Here is an 18,426-nt window from a genome sequence, read left to right on the forward strand (position 1 = left end):
ATTACGAGAGGAAAAGGATGCAGGATGCATGATCCTCAATGCACAAAAAGGAGCAGCAGTCTCCAATGAAAAAGAAAAAATCAGGAGTAAATGAGATGGGTGCAATTATTAAATTATAAATGGGGTATAAAAATGCAACTTACATTGAAAGAAACAGGAAAAAAGAAAACAAAAATGGCATCAAAAGCTCTTTGTGTTTAATTTTTTATTATTATTATGCTGTTAATGCTTTGTTTGTTTTTCCTGTTCTGCATATAGTCTGTTTTCGTTGTTTAATAGAAATAATTTTAAAAATAAAAAGGCGAAGCTCCCGCCAGTCGGTTTCTGGGGAATGCATGATCCAAGGCTTCCTGATCCTTTTGCTTGCAACTCACCACACATCTCACAACTTCCCGCCTTCCCTGGTGGCTCCCACGCCCCCTGGTGATGGCTTAATTAGATACTGGGAGGGGGGATTCAAAAGCCCCCTGCCCTATGCTACCCAGCATTTATTTATTGAATCACAGCTGTGAGTTCAGGGAAACGGTGTAATTAGCTGGCATCTGCCCAGTACTTAAATCCCACGGCAGGGGCACACCCAGTGGCAGAGCTTCCTGACAAGAGGGTGAGATGGGCCGCGGTACTGCTAACAGGCTGCTGCCTTAGTTGGTCCCACAGCTGGGCTGGAGACAAAGGCTGGCTTTGAACTGTTTCCTCCCACTACCTCAACTGGGGGAAGAAGAAAGTAGGAAGGGGGAAGCTTTCTGGGAGAGGAATGGGTCATCATTTAAGTTCTGGAGGCAGAGCATTGGCTGCAGCTAGACAAAAAGGGGATCCAAGCAAAGCTCCGATCAGGTTCACATGAAATGCATTGTCCTTCAATACACATATGGAAAACAGCACTACATACCGAATCTGGCATCGTGGCATTTAAATAAATAAAAGCAAGGTGCTAGTCCTTAAAGTTGGAAAGATAGGTTGGAAAGTGCATAAGCAGTACCTGGCAAAAACCTCAATAGTGCTATGTGCACAGAAACAACCAGGATTCCTCCAAAGTGCACCTTGCACCGTCACTGAATGGTTTTTGATAACTGGTCAAGACACAACCTTTGGTACCTTTGGTCACGTAGGTGACTTTCTTCGCTCCTGCCCTGCTGTTCTGTGCTGCTGTTAACCTCAACCCTGATTCTTTTATGCCTTTAAGATTTTAATGTAGCCATTGTGATACCCTCAAGATGCTACAGGAATCTCAGCTCCCATCATCCCCAACCCTGGTCATGCTGGCTGGACTGATGGGAGTTGCAGTCTTAAGCATCAGGAGGGCACTGGCCTAGAGGTATGATTCATTCAACCAAGGCTTAGAATTCCTAGCTTCCTCCACCAATACTTGCAAACACATCAAAGGAGATGGGAGGCTCACTCATAGAAGTGCGACTTGGAGATGGCCAGGAAGCTGCAATCGCGATTGGCCTTGATGGTGAAGATGAGGGGCTCCCCCGTAAGGGCAGCCAGCTGCCCCACCAGCTCCCCAGGGTGGGTGATGAACAGGCAGGTCTCCTCCTCTGAGTCAATCTTCCGCTGATAGACATGAAGCATTCCTGAGATCACAAATCGGATGTTGACATCCTGCAAGGGCAGAAGCAGAGTCTGTTCCTCTGTATCAGGTACCGCCTGTTTCTATGTTTGCAAAGTCAAAGCCAGGGGTGGATTATATGGGGGGAGTGATGTTACAGTGGGAGTTGCAGTCCAGCAACACCTAGAGGGCTAAAGGTTACCCCATTTCTATTCTAAGAGTTGAAGAGCCACAGCTCCGTGAAGAAGTGCAAGTTTTGCATGCTGAAGGACTCAGGTTCAACCCCCAACATTTCCACACAGAGCTGGGAAAAGACTCAGTGCCTCAAACTGTAGAAAGCTGCTGCCAGTCAGTATAAACAGAACTGAGCTAGATGGACCAATGCTCTGGCTCGAGATGAGCCAGCCTAAGAGGTTCCTATGTAAAATTCAGGACTGCGGGGGCTAAATTCTTACTTCAGCTTTAGGCCAAGGCCCACAGCTGAGTGCTATAGCATCTGCCTTACACACAGATATTCCAAGGTTCAACCCCCAGCATCTCCAGGTCAGCCTGGGAAAAGACTCCCTGCCTCAAACCATGGAGAGCTGCTGCTGGTCAGTGTAGACAACACAGAACTAGATGGACTGATGGACTGACCCTATACAAGGCAGCTTCTTATGTACTTTGGAAAAGGGTCAGAGCATAGTGGTGGAGCATTTGCTTTCCACGCAGAAGGTCCAGTTCCCACCGTCTCTCCATTAAAAGGACCAGGAGGCAGCAGATGAAAATCCCTTTCTCTTCCCAAGACCCTGGAGAGCAGCCATGAGTCAGAGTAGCAAATACCAAGCTAGATGGGGCAGCGATGTGATCTGGGTGAATGGAGCTTCATGTGGCTGCACAGTGGCAACTCAAAATGAACCCTAGAGATCAAAGAAGGTGAAGCTCCCCACAAGCCCTGTTTTGACTCACATAGGAAAGTGGCATGCCGGAACTCACCTGGTCACCTTGCCTCGACACCACTGTCCCAGCGGTAACCTGATGCAGGGTCACTTTCCCATGCAAAAGGCAGGGGTCCTAAGTGGGTGAGAAAAGAGACACACACAGTCAAATTGAAAGCTGGCAAATCAAACGCGATGTGGAGAGGTAACAACATCCTGGCTAGTAAAGTTCCCAAGATGTCCTGGTTGCTCACTGTGGTGTGTGGACTTGGATTAAAATAATCTATTTGTCATATATAAGAAGTGGGGGGAAACACCCACAGTCAACATTCCTAGGCACTAAATTTTAATCTGGGGTTGTTGCAGACAGTGGCATTAAAAGCCATAGCAAATTGAGTAAGTTCTGGGTGCTGGCTCAGATAGTGACAGGGAGTGATGCAACACTGGGTCAGGCCATGACCCACTAGTGGGTCCCAATCCACCAGTTGAAGACCAGTGCAAACTCCCTTACATAGGCAAAAAAACCCCACATCTGTGCAGAGACTGAGGTATCAGCAGGTCTGGAGGAAAATCCCAGAGTTTGCAGGTAATATTTTAAAAAGTCATTGGGTAGGGGAAGAAGAAACGACTCAAAGCATGTCAGTGAGGACTAAGCATGCTCAGTGGCGAAGAATGCTGACTGTGTTTTGCTGGAGGAAGGGAAGGAATGGAGTATACTGGAAAAGGGAATGAAAAAGCTGAAACCCTGAACATTTTATTGCAGGTCATGTTTCTTACAAAGTTTCAAAAAGAGATTGAAGGATGAAGCATGGGAAATCCTACATCTCTTAGAAGTTGAAAAGATCTCCTCCCCGCTTTTTAAAATCATTACTAAAGCCACTTTCTGACAAAGCTCATTTCCCCATCCAGCAGAGGTTGGATAAACATTTTCTCCATGGCTGCGCTCGGGACTGCCTTTCATTACAGTGTGGAATTATGCAAACCCAGTTTGGCCTTCCCCATGACTCACATCCAACTTCATCAAGGTTAAAAGGTCCATCTTGGCAGCTTCTAAGATGGCCTCAGACTGCTTCCTGGCACTGGGCTCCTGGGCTGAGAGGTGGTCCTGTGTATAGTGGAAGATGGCCGAGGGCATTTCTGTCACCGTCACTGTCTTCTTCAAGATGGACTTAAAGAAGCAGAAACACCAGAGGTTAAATTTTCCATGCTGTGCTGAGTACCACCTGGCACACTGTGGCCACATAAGCCAAAAACCCTGCATGGGACTTCTTAGCAATTGCTTCATTCCTTAACCTTCACTTCCCCCATTACATGTAAACCCCAAAAATAATGCTTAATGTAGGGCTGCCATGTGTCCAGATTTTCCCGGACATTACCGGGAATTGATATCTGGGGGGAATTTCTGAAGGGTGGCACTTTATCCTGGGTCTTAGGCAAGTCAACTTTCGTGATGTCCTGGTTTTTACTTTTTGAAATACGGTGGTACCTTGGTTCTCAAATGCCTTGATTCTCAAACACCTTGGTTCTCAAACACCAAAAACACAGAAGTGTTCCAGTTTTCGAACGCTTTTCAGAAGCCGAACATCTGATGCAGCTGTCAGCTATTGTTTCCGGGGCCTCTGCACCAATCAGAAGCCGCCTTGGTTTTCAAACATTTCAGAAGTCGAACTGACTTCCAGAACGGATTAAGATCAAGAACCAAGGTACCACTGTATGGCAACCCTACTTAATGGCAAAAGGATTCAATCTTTCTTTCACTCAATCCAATTCAAGAGGCAATGGCAGCAATTTCTCACCAAACATTGTGAAGGAAGGCCACATAGGGGCTGGCTCTTTCCAGTCGGTGCAAATACAGAGGGAAGCTTAATGGGTATGCTATTGTTATGGCTGCATGATTTATTGATGTATCGTCCAAAACCGGTTTGAATTCCATACCGTGATATCAGTTTTATAATTTTTGACCCAGCAATATATCGTGAATCATGATATGTGTGTGTGCTATGCAAAAATCATGATGCAGGAAAAACTGTGAAGCTAGCCAATGCCTCTACAGGAGGAGGAGGAAGGCTCAGAAAATCCACCTTGCATGTGACATTGCTGGAAAGCACTTCTGAAGAGGAGGAAGAAGAGGCAACTCTGGCTCTCTCGTAGGCCATGTCCAAGTCCAGCTTGCTGCTAGTCAAGCTTCCTGCAGAGGGAAGATGGAGGGAAGACATCACCCTCTACAGCAGTGGTTCCCAAACTTTTTCTGGCCACAACCCCCTAGATCCCATAGACCCATCCCCAGTGCCCCATACCCTGTTCAGTGCCCCCCTGCCTCTTAGTGCCCCCTAGGTAAACCCACCATCACCCAGGGGCAGTACTGCCCACTTTGGGAACTATGGCTCTACTGCATCTTGGCCCACCCTGCTAAAGGCTGTGGCAGTGGTTTTAGGATCAATTTGGTCTCAGAAGAGAGGCCCACATTAGTCCTGCCCACCATGACATTGGGTTCACTTCAGCACATATGGCAGATCAGTGATAAGGTGGTCATGTTCTGGGATGAAGTATTCAAAGAAATTGGAGAGATAACTGGGCAGAACGCGGTAAAAGGTCCAGAGTTGGCAGCACTTAATCTTAACCAAGGAGACAATATGAAACTTCATTGCAAAAATTGTACTGACCATCTATTATGAACAGCCAGGCTACTGATAGACAGTTATTGTAAATCTTTAGAAGGTGAAGCATTGACTGCAATGTATATATATTTAAAAATCTGGCAATCAGCGCTGATAGAACAATTAACCACTAAACTGAAAATAGCAAGGGATGAAGCTAAAAGGCACATTGTTTGTGAACTGGTAGATTTTTATTATGCTCATTGCAAAAAAGGAGAAGGTGGGGCTCCTCCGCACTGCAAAGGTCTTTGGTTACTGTGATTCTATGTGGGAACTGGAACTGCCATGAACCTGGAAATGTGACAAATTAAGCAATTTGAACTCCTATACAAGCCAACCTCAAATCTACAGAAAATGTGTATATTTTGTTCTATACTGTATCTTGTTGCTTAGTAATATGACAAAATAGTAAAATCTTAATTCTTTAAAAAGAAGTGAACTTAGGGGGCATTCAGTGCCATGGTGAAGCTCCCCACACCTGCTGTTTCCCCCTCAATGGTTCACACTCACCTTCAGAATATCCAGAGGATGATGTCAAGGACAAGCTCCTTTTGAGAGGGTTCTCAGATATGGAAGGCCTTCCTGCATCTGCAATACAGAACACAACAATAGACAATATACTAACAATTTGCTTTTTGCCCGGCATCCATGGTCAGCTGTGTGGGCTTGGTGCACTGAGGAAAGGGAGGGGAACTAAGAGTCACAGAAGTGTCACATGTGGAGCCCCTACCAAAGCACAGTTCTCGGAAGGTGCCGGATGATGCCTATCCTTGGCTCCACCCTTCCCTAGTCTACGGTGAAAGCACACTCCCAGGGCCTGCTCCTAACAGAATGGTTTTAATTGCTACCACTGAGTAATTGGAACATTTTTCAGCCTGAGGGTCATATTACCTTCTGGGGAAAACTTCCGAGGGCCACATGCCAGCAGTGGGTAGGGCCAGAGACAAAGTGGGCAGAACAACAACTTTCAGTTTTACCTTTTTTATTGTAGGCTAGTTTCTACACACACAATCTGTTCTCTAGCCAGGCAAACAAGAGGCATTATCAGAGCCAGGAGTGCCAGCTTAGCCCTGTGACCATGGGTGCCCGAGGCCGTGGGTGCCACGCAGCATGCATGGCCCTGGCACTGAAATTTGTGGGTATTCACCCCCTTCATGGGGAAATTTGTGGGTGCTCTGGCAACCAAGGCACCAGAAAGTTGGCACATTAACATCAGAGCTCAAGGACACATTGCAGCTCAAGGAGGGCATGAAGGAAGGCTGGTGAAGAGAGGTGGCATGAGGGGAGGAGCCTGACCTGAAAAGAGTCCTGAGGGGCAGATAAAGAGGCTTGAATGACCCCATGCCCCAAGCCTAAGGTTCCACAGCCCCAATTTAGAAAGGAGTATTTGCTGACATAGAGCTGAAAAACCATGTCCCTCAAGGTTGTCCCCAAGAGCAATTCCCACCTAGGTAATCCTTACCCGTCTCTGCAGAACCTGTTTTCTCCAGCCTCTCCACCCGGTCCTCCTCTGAGAGATTGGACACCTGCCTCTTCACTGCTCTGCCAGCATTTGCCCCAGAGGTCACGCTTGCAACTGACACCAGTGGGATGGCCTGGCTCTCCTATTAGGGGCACAATGCAGAGACCTAAGAAGGTATCATTCAAATCACGAAGCACCACAGTCCAAGAGCTTAGGGATAGAGCACCTGCTTTGCATGCAAAAGGTTCCAGGCTCAATCCCTGGAGAGAGACTCCTGGTCTGAAACGCCATAGAGCTGCTGCTCCTGGTGGTCAGTATAGACATTATTGCACCTAATGGACTCTTGTGCTGTGTACTAAACTCAATGCCACTACTGAAAACTATTATGGAAAATGTATCTCCTCATCTCACACCAGTAGGATGTGCCACAGGCGTTGATGGCCTGTGCTCAAATGAATGGGTATCTACATCACTCTCTAGGCTAAGCAGCAGATTAGGCCAAAGCTACTGTAACACAAATTGGGGGGTGGGAGTCTCTCGTGGGCCAGGGTCCCTTGGAGGTAATCTGCTTGCTGGTGATGGAGGGGGAACCACAGCCTTCTCTCTCTCTCTCTCTCTCTCTCTCTCTCCTTCCCCATTTTGCTGCCAGGTGAAGAGGCAGATCATTCTTGCCAGGGGTCTGAAATGATTGCCTTGAAGTGGAGCTTTTCTCCACTTGCATGAAACTAGGCCAAGGAGGGGAGCACATGCAGAAGGTGTGCCACCCCTTGATTAAAGGACCATAGGACTCATTATGGGCTCTGTAGCTCACTAATGGAAGAAAATGGCTCATTAACACTTCCTATGACACCTTTTTCCTAGCACAAGTCTCTACATGGGTTTGTTGGTTGCATTTGAGTCTCACCCCCAGTGAGTTGGGAGAGGTAAGGGGGGACATGACCGGCATTTCCTAAAAGCACATGTCATGTGAAGTGTAAAGTTGCATTCTTCCTTAGGATGCCAGAACCTGGGATCATCATACAATGAAATTGTTTGGTAGCAGGTTCTGGATGGACAAGACAAAGGACTTATTCACACAAGGAAGAATTAATCTATGGAACTCACAGCCACAAGAATTCAAGATGATCATGGGCTTGAGGACCAAGAAAAATTCATGTAGTATTCAGTTGCCAGGGTGCAAAACTGAGAAAGGCTGTTGCGTTCCTGCACTGCTTGTGGATTTCTCAGAGGCTTCCTGCTGACCATTGTAGGAAGTAAATGCTGAATGAGCTGGAACATTGCTCTGATCCAGCAAGGCTCTCCTTATTTCCTTAACATCCTCTGGGCGGTGGTGATGGTACTATTTTATCCCCATAAAAGCTTTGTGAAGTAGACTAGGTAGAGAAATAAGGTCTCCAGGGTCACACAGTGATTAGAACCCAAGTCTCTTCCACCTGAGTCCAACAGTAATTCTAAGAACAGGTTCCAAGTTTGCATCTTATCCTCCCCACCAACCCCCAGCCCCGATTTTCTTTTTGCATTGTGTATTTAAAATGCAAGTTTGTGGGCAGGCACAGTCTTGACTGCACTTATTTTAGGCAAGCTCTTTCAGGAGCTGGTTTGACATAAAAATGCTTTAAACAAACAAATAACAACCACTGAATCATGCTGGGTCTCAGTACAAAAAATGAGACTAAGCTGGTGTTTGCCTAACTGGAAGTATATAATTCTCTTTGCTTCTAATTGAGCAGTCTTCACTTACAGAGCTGAAGAGTTCGGTAGTCAGTCCAAGGTAGTTGTGCAACGCCAGGAAGGTCACTCTTTGGAGCCTCACCATGATTATCTAAGAGCAGGAGGATCAGGTACAGACAAATGGTTAGCCACACCTGGACTCAAGGGGAACCCTACAGTTAGGTTCAAACTCTGTTCCTGGAGAGAGGAATTGAGATGGATGCTCAGAAGAGCACAGGGGCATTTTCATATCTCACCTCCCTGCTCCCAAGAGGAAAAGGGGATAGAACTTCCCAAGGAACCTACCGTACTTTTCCGTGTATAAGACAATGTTTTTTTAACTTTAAAATAATCTTCAAAATCAGGGCTCGTCTGATACACAGATAGTGCAGAGGGGGGAACGGGTGAATGGTTGCAGCCGTGAGCAGGAGGTTGTCAGCAGCAATTGGGTGGATGGTTTGTAGCTGTGGCAAGGGCTGCTGTGGATTGGTTTCCGCTGTGGCAATTGTGTGTGTGTTTGCTAGCTGTTGGTGGCGATTGGGCAGACCCTTAGCGTGCAACTTTGTGCAACCCTCCCCAAAAAGCTCAACAACTCTGGGCAAACCCCCCCCCCCAAAGTTGAACAACTCTGGGCCTTCTCCCCACATTTTCTTAAATTCGAGTCCCCCAAAATAAGGGGCGTCTTATACATGGAAAAATACGGTACATCTTTGTGTCGTCGCCTCCAATCTAGACACCTATGGAGGACACCTTGCCTCACCCTCAGGCCATTTCCACACCCATTGTTTTAAAGCAGGTGTGGAAAACCTGTGGCCCTTGAAATGTTAGTAAAGTACGACTCCCATCATCCCTGGCTATTGGCTATGTTTGCTGGGGTTGATGGGAGCAGCAATTGAGCAACAATGATGGGAAGGCCAAAGATTCCCCATACCTGCCTTAAAGCTAAGAGGACTCCCTCCCGTAACAACACCAGCCTCACCTGCACAACTCTAACAAGGGTCTCAGGATATTTCTGGAAGACATCCTGGAATGCATTGGCTGGGAGGCGCAAGATCGTCGAAGGCATTGCCGCCCGAGCAGAAACTGTTTTATATGGGGCAGGATGACCCTAACAAGGAAGACATTTCATGTCAAAGTTTATGCCTTGTCCTTCCAGGACTTTGAGAGAACTCTAATTAAAATGCAGTATTCCCTTAACACTTAGGTAAATCTGGGAAACAGGTTCAGTACCATTTAAATGAAATGTTAACAATAAATATTTATGCAATAATTTTGTATTTTTACTTATTGTCAAAATGTGCATACTACTTAATTGTAAATAAAACATTTACAAATAACATATAATATACATTACAATTATTGACAAAAAGGAAATACAGTGGAATCTCTATTTGCGACCATAATCCATTATGGAGGTCTGTCCAGAGGTAGAAACGGGTCGCTGGGAGAGGTGCCGTTGTGTACAGGTGGCGATTGCCTGCTTCTGTGCATGTGTGAACGGTAATCACCGTTCCTGCGCATGCGCGAACAGCAGCAAACCCGCCGGTTACTTCCGGGTTTGCAGCGGTTGCTACTCAGAATGACCTTAAGAAGAGGCGGTGGTAAGTAGAGGTTTGACGTAAGTTTAAAAACATCAGAGCATTAACATTAAAACCATTCCTTGAAACCATAAATAAAAGTAGGAAAAAAACTCTTCAGGCAGTCCTTGTAGACTGAAATTAAGATCATGAGGGGAAGTGGGCTTTTCCCACTGGTGACACCAGTGTTGTGGAATGTCCTCCCCCAATGGTGTAATTCTGCTGGCTCCTGAAGACACACCTGTTTAAGGCAACTGTTCTCCTGACCTGAACATCTTGATTTTATTGTTTTAACTATGAGTTTTTCAACTGGTGTAATTGTTGTTATGAGACGCGGGTGGCACTGTGGTCTAAACCACAGAGCCTAGGGCTTGCCAATCAGAAGGTTGGCGGTTCGAATCCCTACAACGGGGTGAGCTCCCATTGCTCGGTCCCTGCACCTGCCAACCTAGCAGTTCGAAAGCATGTCAAAGTGCAAGTAGATAAATAGGTACCACTCCAGCAGGAAGGTAAACGGTGTTTCCGTGCACTGCTCTGACTTCGCAAGAAGCGGCTTAGTCATGCTGGCCACATGACCCAGAAAAACTGTCTGCGGACAAACGCCAGCTCCCTTGGCCAGTAAAACAAGATGAGCGCCGCAACCCCAGAGTCATCCGCAATTGGACTTAACAGTCAGCGGTCCCTTTACCTTTAATTGTTGTTATCATAATTATCATTATTGAAATAACTGAGGAGGGGTCGTAGCTCAGTGGTACAGGATCTGCTTTGCATGCAGAAGGTCCTAGGTTCAATCCCCAATGGGATCTCCAGGTAGGGCTGGGAAATGCCCTTGCCTGAAACTCTAGAGGGCTGCCACCAGTCCATGTGGAGTCTATGTATCGAGGAATGGATTTTGAGAGCTGGTGTTGTGCAGTGGTCAGAGCGTCGGAATAGGACCTGGAAGATGCAGGGCTGTTGTGGGGATTAAATGAGTAGGGAGAGAACCATGTGTACCACCTTGAGATTCTTATAGGGAAAAGGTGGGATATATATGTCATAAACAAACAAACATACTTTTTAAATAGTTTTCTTGTGTGTGTTAAATTAAGGAAGTTTTAGTGCCCCCAATGGAATTGTTATCATGTATTTTAATTGATACTATAGTTGGGGGGGTGGGGAGAACCTGCCTAGAAGCCATTTTGGTATATAAACAGTATATAAATTAATAAGGAACAGAAAAACAATACAAATAATAGCAACAACCCTTCCCTAACCCAAAAACTGTAATCAGCTGGCACTACTTGAAAGCAACTTCCTTTGTACTTATTTGTAAGCCCTCACTCCTTTCTGCCCCCACTATCATTGGACCTTCCTAGCATCTAACTCCTGAATCCCCTAGTATCACATCCCAAACCAAGAAAAAAACTCTCTCCAGAGCACATTCTTCCCACAGCTAGTGGAGGGAAACAGAAAGTAATCCATCTGAGTAATCCTGCTCAGCTCCCAACTGGCTGATCAATTCTTAATTACAGAAGGGTTTTTTTTGTTTTGTTTTTAAAAAGCACAACCCAGGGCAGAAACTTGGGAGGCTTAGTTTTTAAGCCCTGCTGGCAGCTCCAAAGGGAGAAAAAGGCGAAAGACTCTGGCTTGCAGAGGGCTGCTTAGAGTAATGCACTTATCTTAAACACACCAGGCAGACATTTGGGCTATGTGATGTAGTCTGGAAGAGCATCACTTGCCTATGGTGAGTCCACGCTTGCTTTGTGGCAAATTTATGAGGGTAAAATGCACACAATTAAAGAAACTGAGTACATGTTCTCCCTTCCAAGTCGAAAAGGAGCCACAAATGACCCGATGACTACATCTAGGCAAGAAAAACATTCAGCGGTCTATTTTTTTTTTTGCAAATTAACACACAAAGTCAAAATAAACCTCCTAAGTGATGCAGGAGGAGGAGGAGGAGGAAGAAAAAGGAGGGGGGAAATTCTACAAGCCTAAAGTTCACTCACAAACACACTCCTCTCCATCCAAGCAAATGAAAAGCATGATCAGGCAAAGACAGTCAAGAGGGTAACACAAGGCTGGTGAGGGATGTGGCCTGAAACAGTCCCAGAACCAGAGAGATTTAGAAGGCCATATTCAGCTCCTGGGCCTATAGTTCCCCACCTTTGTATCAAAGGATAAAGACATCCAAGAGCCAGAGTCATGGGCTTTTGCTTACCGTGATGACATCCAATATGCTGAGGAGGCTGTGGACACTGTCTCCCGCCAAGACTTCTTTGACCACCACCTCTGTGCCATCCTATTGGGGGGGGGGGAGAATAATGAGACCACATTTCAGCTACACAATTACAAGGTAAGTTCAAAGACCTCTGTGTGTTTCTCTGGGAGTGACTGGCCTTGAAAAGCAAGTAATAAAAAAGCAGAAGAAATAAGGCAACTCTGTGGCTGAGGCAACTTTCAACACAAAGCTCAGTTTGGCATACGCTTATGGGACTGGCTCCCACCACCCACACTCTGCAGGACCTAGGAGGCATAACCACCACTCCAAGGATGGGAAGATGCCTCATTCTTATTAGTCTTCGCCAAAAGCTATATAATGAAGGTGCCAGGCACATCTCTGTGGGAAGGCTGCCACAGAGAATACCCTCTTGCAGGCCAAAACCAAAGAGCAACTAAGGGAGTAATCTCTGTTGATCTTATCACCCGAGAGGGTCTGTAGGGAAGAAGGCGGCCTTTTAGGTATTTGGAGCCTGAGTCATTTAGGGCTTTAAATACTAACCTAAATACCTTGAATTGGGCCTGGAAATGAACTAGCAACCAGTGCAACTGTTTTAAAACAGGGGTTATATGAGATCTAAACCAAGACAGGCAGAACTTAGGTAGATACCGAGCATACAGCCAGCAGGCCTCTCAACAGAAAAATTTGGAGTTTCTTTACACTAGGTCAGAGCATGTCTCCACCTGCCACAGCCCAGTAGTGTCTGCTCTGACTCTGCCAAGCAAAGAGGGGACTTTGTTATTATTTGCTCCTTATCCAATATGCTTTGCTGCTCGATACTGTGTTAACTAGCAGTGTTTGGCCACGGATGTTGATGACCTGTCAGCTATCCTTACACTTTCTTGGATGCAGACTTCCAGCTTTCCGTCCTGCACCACGTAGATGCTGTTGTCCAGCTGCCCCGGGCGGAAGATGTACTCCCCTTCATGCAGCTGGACAAAAACCATATGCTTGCAGAGCTCCAGGAAGAGAGGCTTCTCAAAGTGGCCAAGGACCCTGCAGGGAAAGAGATGAGAAGGAGCTTGCAGACCAGGCATCCTGCTCCTGGCCTAAAACAGCAATGAGTCCATAGAGGTGGAAACTCACTGCTACAGGAGGTTGCCGCAGATGCTACTTTGAAAGTACAAGTGGTGACCAATTTGCATGTGTTTTGATTGGCAAGTGACGGCCAATGCGTGCACTATTTTTAACCTCCAGAAGGGGGCAGGGGCAGTACAGGGCAGGGCAGGGTGGGGTGGGCTTACACATGCTTTGCCAACATGTGTGATGACTCAAATCGCAACCCCTGTGCAAACAGAGAGTTGCCTGTAACAGGTTCAACAGCAGAAGGATTCACCGGCGGCCTCTATTAGTCTAAGTTAGAGAGCAACGCAAAGCCTATTTTTAGAAGGAGAAAACCAGATGCAAGGGGTTAAGATGCAGACATTGCTGCTACTGTGCCTCACTAATGAACTTCTTAGAGGGGCTGGCCTGCTCATTGCTAGTAAGCATGGCAAGCTGGTTAAATGGTCCCGGTGTGTCAATCCTTATTCTCCTCAAACTGAGGGCATGTCAAATCCAATCTTTCTGCAAACTCTTTAATGGTAGGGAAGTTGCTACTCTTCAGCCCCCACCAGCCCAGCTCTCTCATCACGTTTGCCCTTACCTGACATTTTTAAGCATGTAAAGGACTTCAGAGGGCAAGTGGGAATTCTTCACGTCAAACTCCGTTAAATCTGCCTCAAGCAGAGAGGGTGGAGGCTCCTTCGGCTGCAGGGTGGGGGACTCCTTCTTGAAGCGCAGGATCCTATACGGAATAAAGCAGAACTGGTTCACCTCACAACACAGCCATCGGGGAAAAGAGGTCCCTTCATCTTCTTCCTCCCCATTTAAACTCACACAACCCACAGGTCCCTGCATCCCCCAATACCTCTTGGCCAAGGACAATACTTTGGCCCTCTTCCGCATCCGCTGTCGAGGGACCGTGTTTCCAACCAGAGAGTTTGGTAGAGTTGTAACCTGGAAAGGAAGAAAGGTTTCCTGAAGGAAAGAGATCTCAACCCACAGAGGAACATACAGGAAAAAGGCAACCAAGCTGGGATTTTACCACGTGCTCTATTCAGTGTTAGTTTCAAGAAATCTACCCTAAGTAGGTCTAACTAAGATCCATTCATTTTAATGTGTCTACCACAAGTAGAACTTAATTGGAGTCAACCCCAAGGCATTAGAGCCTCAGCTTGTCCCTGGTACAAATAAAGAAAGGACTGAAACAATGGTGGTAAGCAAAAAACGGAAAACAGGACATTTCCTTGATCTAAAGTTCCAGACAGAGAAATGCATCCAACTCAATTCTACTCAGAGTAAACTCACTAAAAGGAATGGACCTAACTGAGATATGCACAACCTGGTCCAAGTTATAACAGAAAGAGGAAAAAGGAGATGGCAGAAAACTGCAGAAAGAAGAGATGGTGGAGCAAACTGGAAGAATGAACATAGGAAGCTGCCAGTCAGACTACCGGTAGATCTTGCTCAGTATTGTCTATACTGACTTGGCAACAACTCCCCAGGGTTTGGGGTGGGAAGTCTTATCCAAATCCTAGCTGGAGATGCCGCTAAGAATTGAACTGGGGCCTCATGCATACCACTGAGGTACAGCCCTTCTCCAAAGAATGAGAAGCCCAGCGATGGAATGGTAAAAGTTTTATAGCTGTGATAATTCAAGAAATAACTCCCTGGTGAATGCTGTGGCTGCTGGGAGTTGTAATTCAAAACTGGAGTGTACCAGGCTGACCAAGGTTGATTAAGGCCTTATATTTGCAGTGTGTTTGATTTTGACATGTTCCTCTAAAACAATGCTCTCTATCCATGGCTTTGGAAGCATAACTGAGTTTCCAGCATTACAGGACATTTCTCCTTTGTGTGCATTATTGATAGATGATATTTCAGCAGCATGTTGGCAAACCCGTTACCTGCGAAGGGGGTCCTTTCCCAACCAAGGGCATCTGCTTGGAACTGCAACAATGGTAATATATTGAGCACCATCTATTGGAGTGCCATGTGTACTGCAAATGAAAGCAGGCTGCCATGGCAAATCTACTAACCTATTTTCCCAGGCTCATTCTGCCCTAATAAAAAAAATCTACCAATAGAAACACTGATGTGGATTTCAGAAGCGCTTCATGGTTGACTGCTGAGCTCCCAGATTTAACAACTTGGGGGATTTAGTAGTTGAAGCAGCCGTCATTCCCTCTAGCTGCCAATTTGAGTTCCATCAGATTCTGCATTCAGAGGGCCTAGGAACTCATGGGAATCCAAGGGATACATGTCTGTGCACGATCCTCCTGTATTCTCCCCTGTGCCACTGTATGTGTGCAATCAGATTAATAACGTTACTGGTTACTTAGCAACTACAAACTCCCTCCCCTACATAATTCTAAGAGTTCTCTTTGATGCTTTTCCTAGTTAAGTTACAAGGGCTGAACATAAACTCAAAAGACTCTCCCCACCCTCCTTTCAGAGGTGTCCTACAGAAAAGCACTTTACAGGGCTGGGTGCTGGACTGTTTGCAGAAGTATTATAGCAGAGTCAATGGAGAGCAACGTGCAATTCACCAGGACAGTGCACAGACACAAAGCCAATCTTTCAGCATTTTTTTACCTCTAGAAGAGATATGGGGCAGGGACAGAAACACGCATGATGAACCCAGCCAAGGCCAGCCCCATGTCAAGACAAGAGCATCATCAGTCTGAGCTTGCTGTTAGCCTCCAGCTGGTCACCAGCAACCTTACCTTGCGCATGATCTTGCGGCCGTAGAACATGACTTTGTCTCTCTTACGGAACCTGTACTGAGGCACATGTGGCTGAGGTTGCTCTGAAAGAGAAAAGGCTCATCATCCTGTAGTCCCTTTGTGAAGAGTGAGAGCCTAAAACACACAAGCGCAGCTTGCCCGCTTACCCCTGAACAGCTAAGCCACTGCCCTCGATGGAGAGAAATGTCAGGCCAATACACTCTAACCTCTCCCCCTGGGGCAGAATGATGGGAGGCCCATTTATGTTTTGAGATGTCTGTAGGCTCCAACATGGGGGGGGGGGGGGCTTCTGACGAGATGCCCTCAGTAGACATCCTCCTCACCACTGTCATTACCGCCTATTTGCTTCCTTATTTCCTCTGGACCCAATCCATAAAACTGCCCAGATGGAGAGACCAAGGCACATGGAGGGTGCTGTTTCCTCGCTCTTGTTACCACCTACATGCTCAGAGAAGGGCAGGTAAACAGGTGCCATCAGCAAGGCAAAGAGGCACGAGGACCAGCATGGAGGAGTCATGAGCCAAGCTCCAGGTGCCCAATGAGGCCAGACCCTACCACCACTTTTCCAAAATTTATGATGTAAACACTTCCAGGGCATGCTCCTAATAGGATGGTTTTTAATGCTACCTCCAGAGGTATGAACTCCAAATCCCAGCAGCCCCAGACAAGATGGCTAAGGGTCAGGGATGATGGGAGTTGTAGTTCAACAACATCTGGAGGGCTACAGATCTTAAAGGGAGAGTAGATATGAAGACAAGATAAGAAGTAGTATGCTGTTTACTTTTTTATGTTATCCCTATTATAAGAATTCACAGCATGTTTTTGTTAGCTGCACATCTTGAATAGATAAAAAGCACTGGAGGGGAGCACTGAAACCTCCTCTGGCCTGAAGAGAAGCTGGACTCAATCCCACACTTACTCAACAAGTGGGTGGTGGAGCTCCGTGCTTTATTGACATGCTCTTTTGAGCATTAATATGGGATCACACTGCACACAAAACCCCCAAATTCTATGACAGCACGTCAGCTCGCAACCAAAGTGATCCGACTTACTTGATTGCTTCACCTTCCTGTAAACAAAATACACAACGACCCCAATGAGCAGCAGGGCAACTGTTGCACCAATGATTATTCCAGTTAACTGTGGGAAGAAGAGACAAGGGGAGTCTTAGGCATTGACATTCTTCTCCACCTAAGCCCTTTCCTCAAGCCGTACTAGGAACACAACATTTCTGGGGAAGAAAACATCTGTTGCAGCTGGCAAAGTCAACCAAACAACTAATTATTATTTGTTCCATTTATTTAAAGTGTGATTTCTAAACCATCCTTCTCCAAGAGAGGTGCTAGGGTCATTTATACATCTGTCTTTCTAAAACACGGTGGATGACATTTTTCATCCAGAGGGTTGCATTCCCTATTGGGCAACCTTCTGGTGATCAAATGCCAGTGACATGTGACACTTAGGCCATTATTGGATACAACCCTATATTTATTGTTTTGTCATCTTGAGTTTTGCGGTTCCCCTCTAAATACCATTTCATAACTGTCAGAATTGACTGTGCTGTTGTGCTTTGGTGAGTGTGACAAGTTTCAGCCATCCTCCTCAGCCTTGGAACTGGAGGGCAGGGCAGGGATGTTGGTTTACTCAGGACAGGAAAAAAGAAGCACTTCTTCACACAGTGTGAAATTATGGCCTTCATAACCACAGGTTGCCAATTTGAGATAGCTTTAAGAGGGGACAGAGAATTTTTTTCCCTCTCAGAACACTATAAATTGTGGACATCCAATAAAGATGAATGTTAGGACATTCGGGGCAGATACAAGAAAGTACTTCTTTGTGCAATGTATAATTAAACTATGAAGTGTGCTCCTGCTGGAGGCAGCAAAGGCCACAAACCTGGATGGCTTTAAAAACGGATTGGACAAATTCATGGAGGATAATTCTATCAATGGCTACTAGCCATGATGGGTATGTTCCGCCTCCACGGTAAGAGGCAGTATGCTTCTGAACACTATTTGCTAGAAACTGCAGAAGGTGAGATTGCTCTTTTCCCCACAGGCATCTGGCTGGCCACTGGAAGAACAGGATGTTGGACTAGACAGACCAATGGCCTGATCCAGCTGCAGACTCATGTAATGTTCTTATGATTAGACATATTTATGAAGAATAAGGCTAGCAATGGCTACTAGCCATGATGGTTGTGTGTCACCACCATGATCAGAAGCAGTATGCCTCTAAATAATTATGATTGGGGTACACTGCAGCAGGAGAGCACTGCTACCCATATGCTGCTTGCAGGCTTCCCACAGGCATCTGAACACCATGAGAATAGAATCCTGACCTAATGGGCCTTTGGTCTGATCCAGCAATTTTCTTAGGTTAGTTCTAAATGTGATTCAGGGGACTGTCTCTGACCCTGTGCTATATTTTGAAAGCCCGAGCTTGAAGGCTGCACACAAGCCTCCTCTTGGTAGAATGTCATGACTTAAACGTTTTGAGTTGG

General features: G+C 46.2%; 2 protein-coding genes across 10 annotated transcripts in view; one reads left to right on the plus strand and one right to left on the minus strand.

Moving 5' to 3' along the window:
* Window positions 1–18,426, minus strand: part of PNPLA7 (patatin like domain 7, lysophospholipase) — a 113,686-nt gene that overhangs the window by 74,613 nt on the left and 20,647 nt on the right. For all 9 annotated transcript variants that reach the window (XM_083423416.1, XM_083423413.1, XM_083423412.1 and 6 more), the window contains 14 exons: window positions 16,976–17,063; window positions 15,903–15,985; window positions 14,045–14,133; window positions 13,781–13,921; window positions 12,972–13,131; window positions 12,076–12,156; window positions 9,278–9,406; window positions 8,330–8,410; window positions 6,589–6,730; window positions 5,637–5,714; window positions 4,551–4,657; window positions 3,479–3,637; window positions 2,528–2,605; window positions 1,400–1,605 (listed from right to left, as the gene is read on the minus strand). In XM_083423416.1, coding sequence (XP_083279542.1) covers window positions 1,400–1,605; window positions 2,528–2,605; window positions 3,479–3,637; window positions 4,551–4,657; window positions 5,637–5,714; window positions 6,589–6,730; window positions 8,330–8,410; window positions 9,278–9,406; window positions 12,076–12,156; window positions 12,972–13,131; window positions 13,781–13,921; window positions 14,045–14,133; window positions 15,903–15,985; window positions 16,976–17,063 — 1,622 coding nt within the window. The remainder of the gene's footprint in view (window positions 1–1,399; window positions 1,606–2,527; window positions 2,606–3,478; window positions 3,638–4,550; window positions 4,658–5,636; window positions 5,715–6,588; window positions 6,731–8,329; window positions 8,411–9,277; window positions 9,407–12,075; window positions 12,157–12,971; window positions 13,132–13,780; window positions 13,922–14,044; window positions 14,134–15,902; window positions 15,986–16,975; window positions 17,064–18,426) is intronic.
* LOC310669651 (E3 ubiquitin-protein ligase RNF183-like) overlaps window positions 1–18,426 on the plus strand; it is a 172,787-nt gene that overhangs the window by 35,051 nt on the left and 119,310 nt on the right. The window lies entirely within an intron of this gene.

The sequence above is a fragment of the Podarcis tiliguerta genome (assembly GCF_965153285.1).
Source record: "Podarcis tiliguerta genome assembly, chromosome: Z".
Taxonomy (NCBI): domain Eukaryota; kingdom Metazoa; phylum Chordata; class Lepidosauria; order Squamata; family Lacertidae; genus Podarcis; species Podarcis tiliguerta.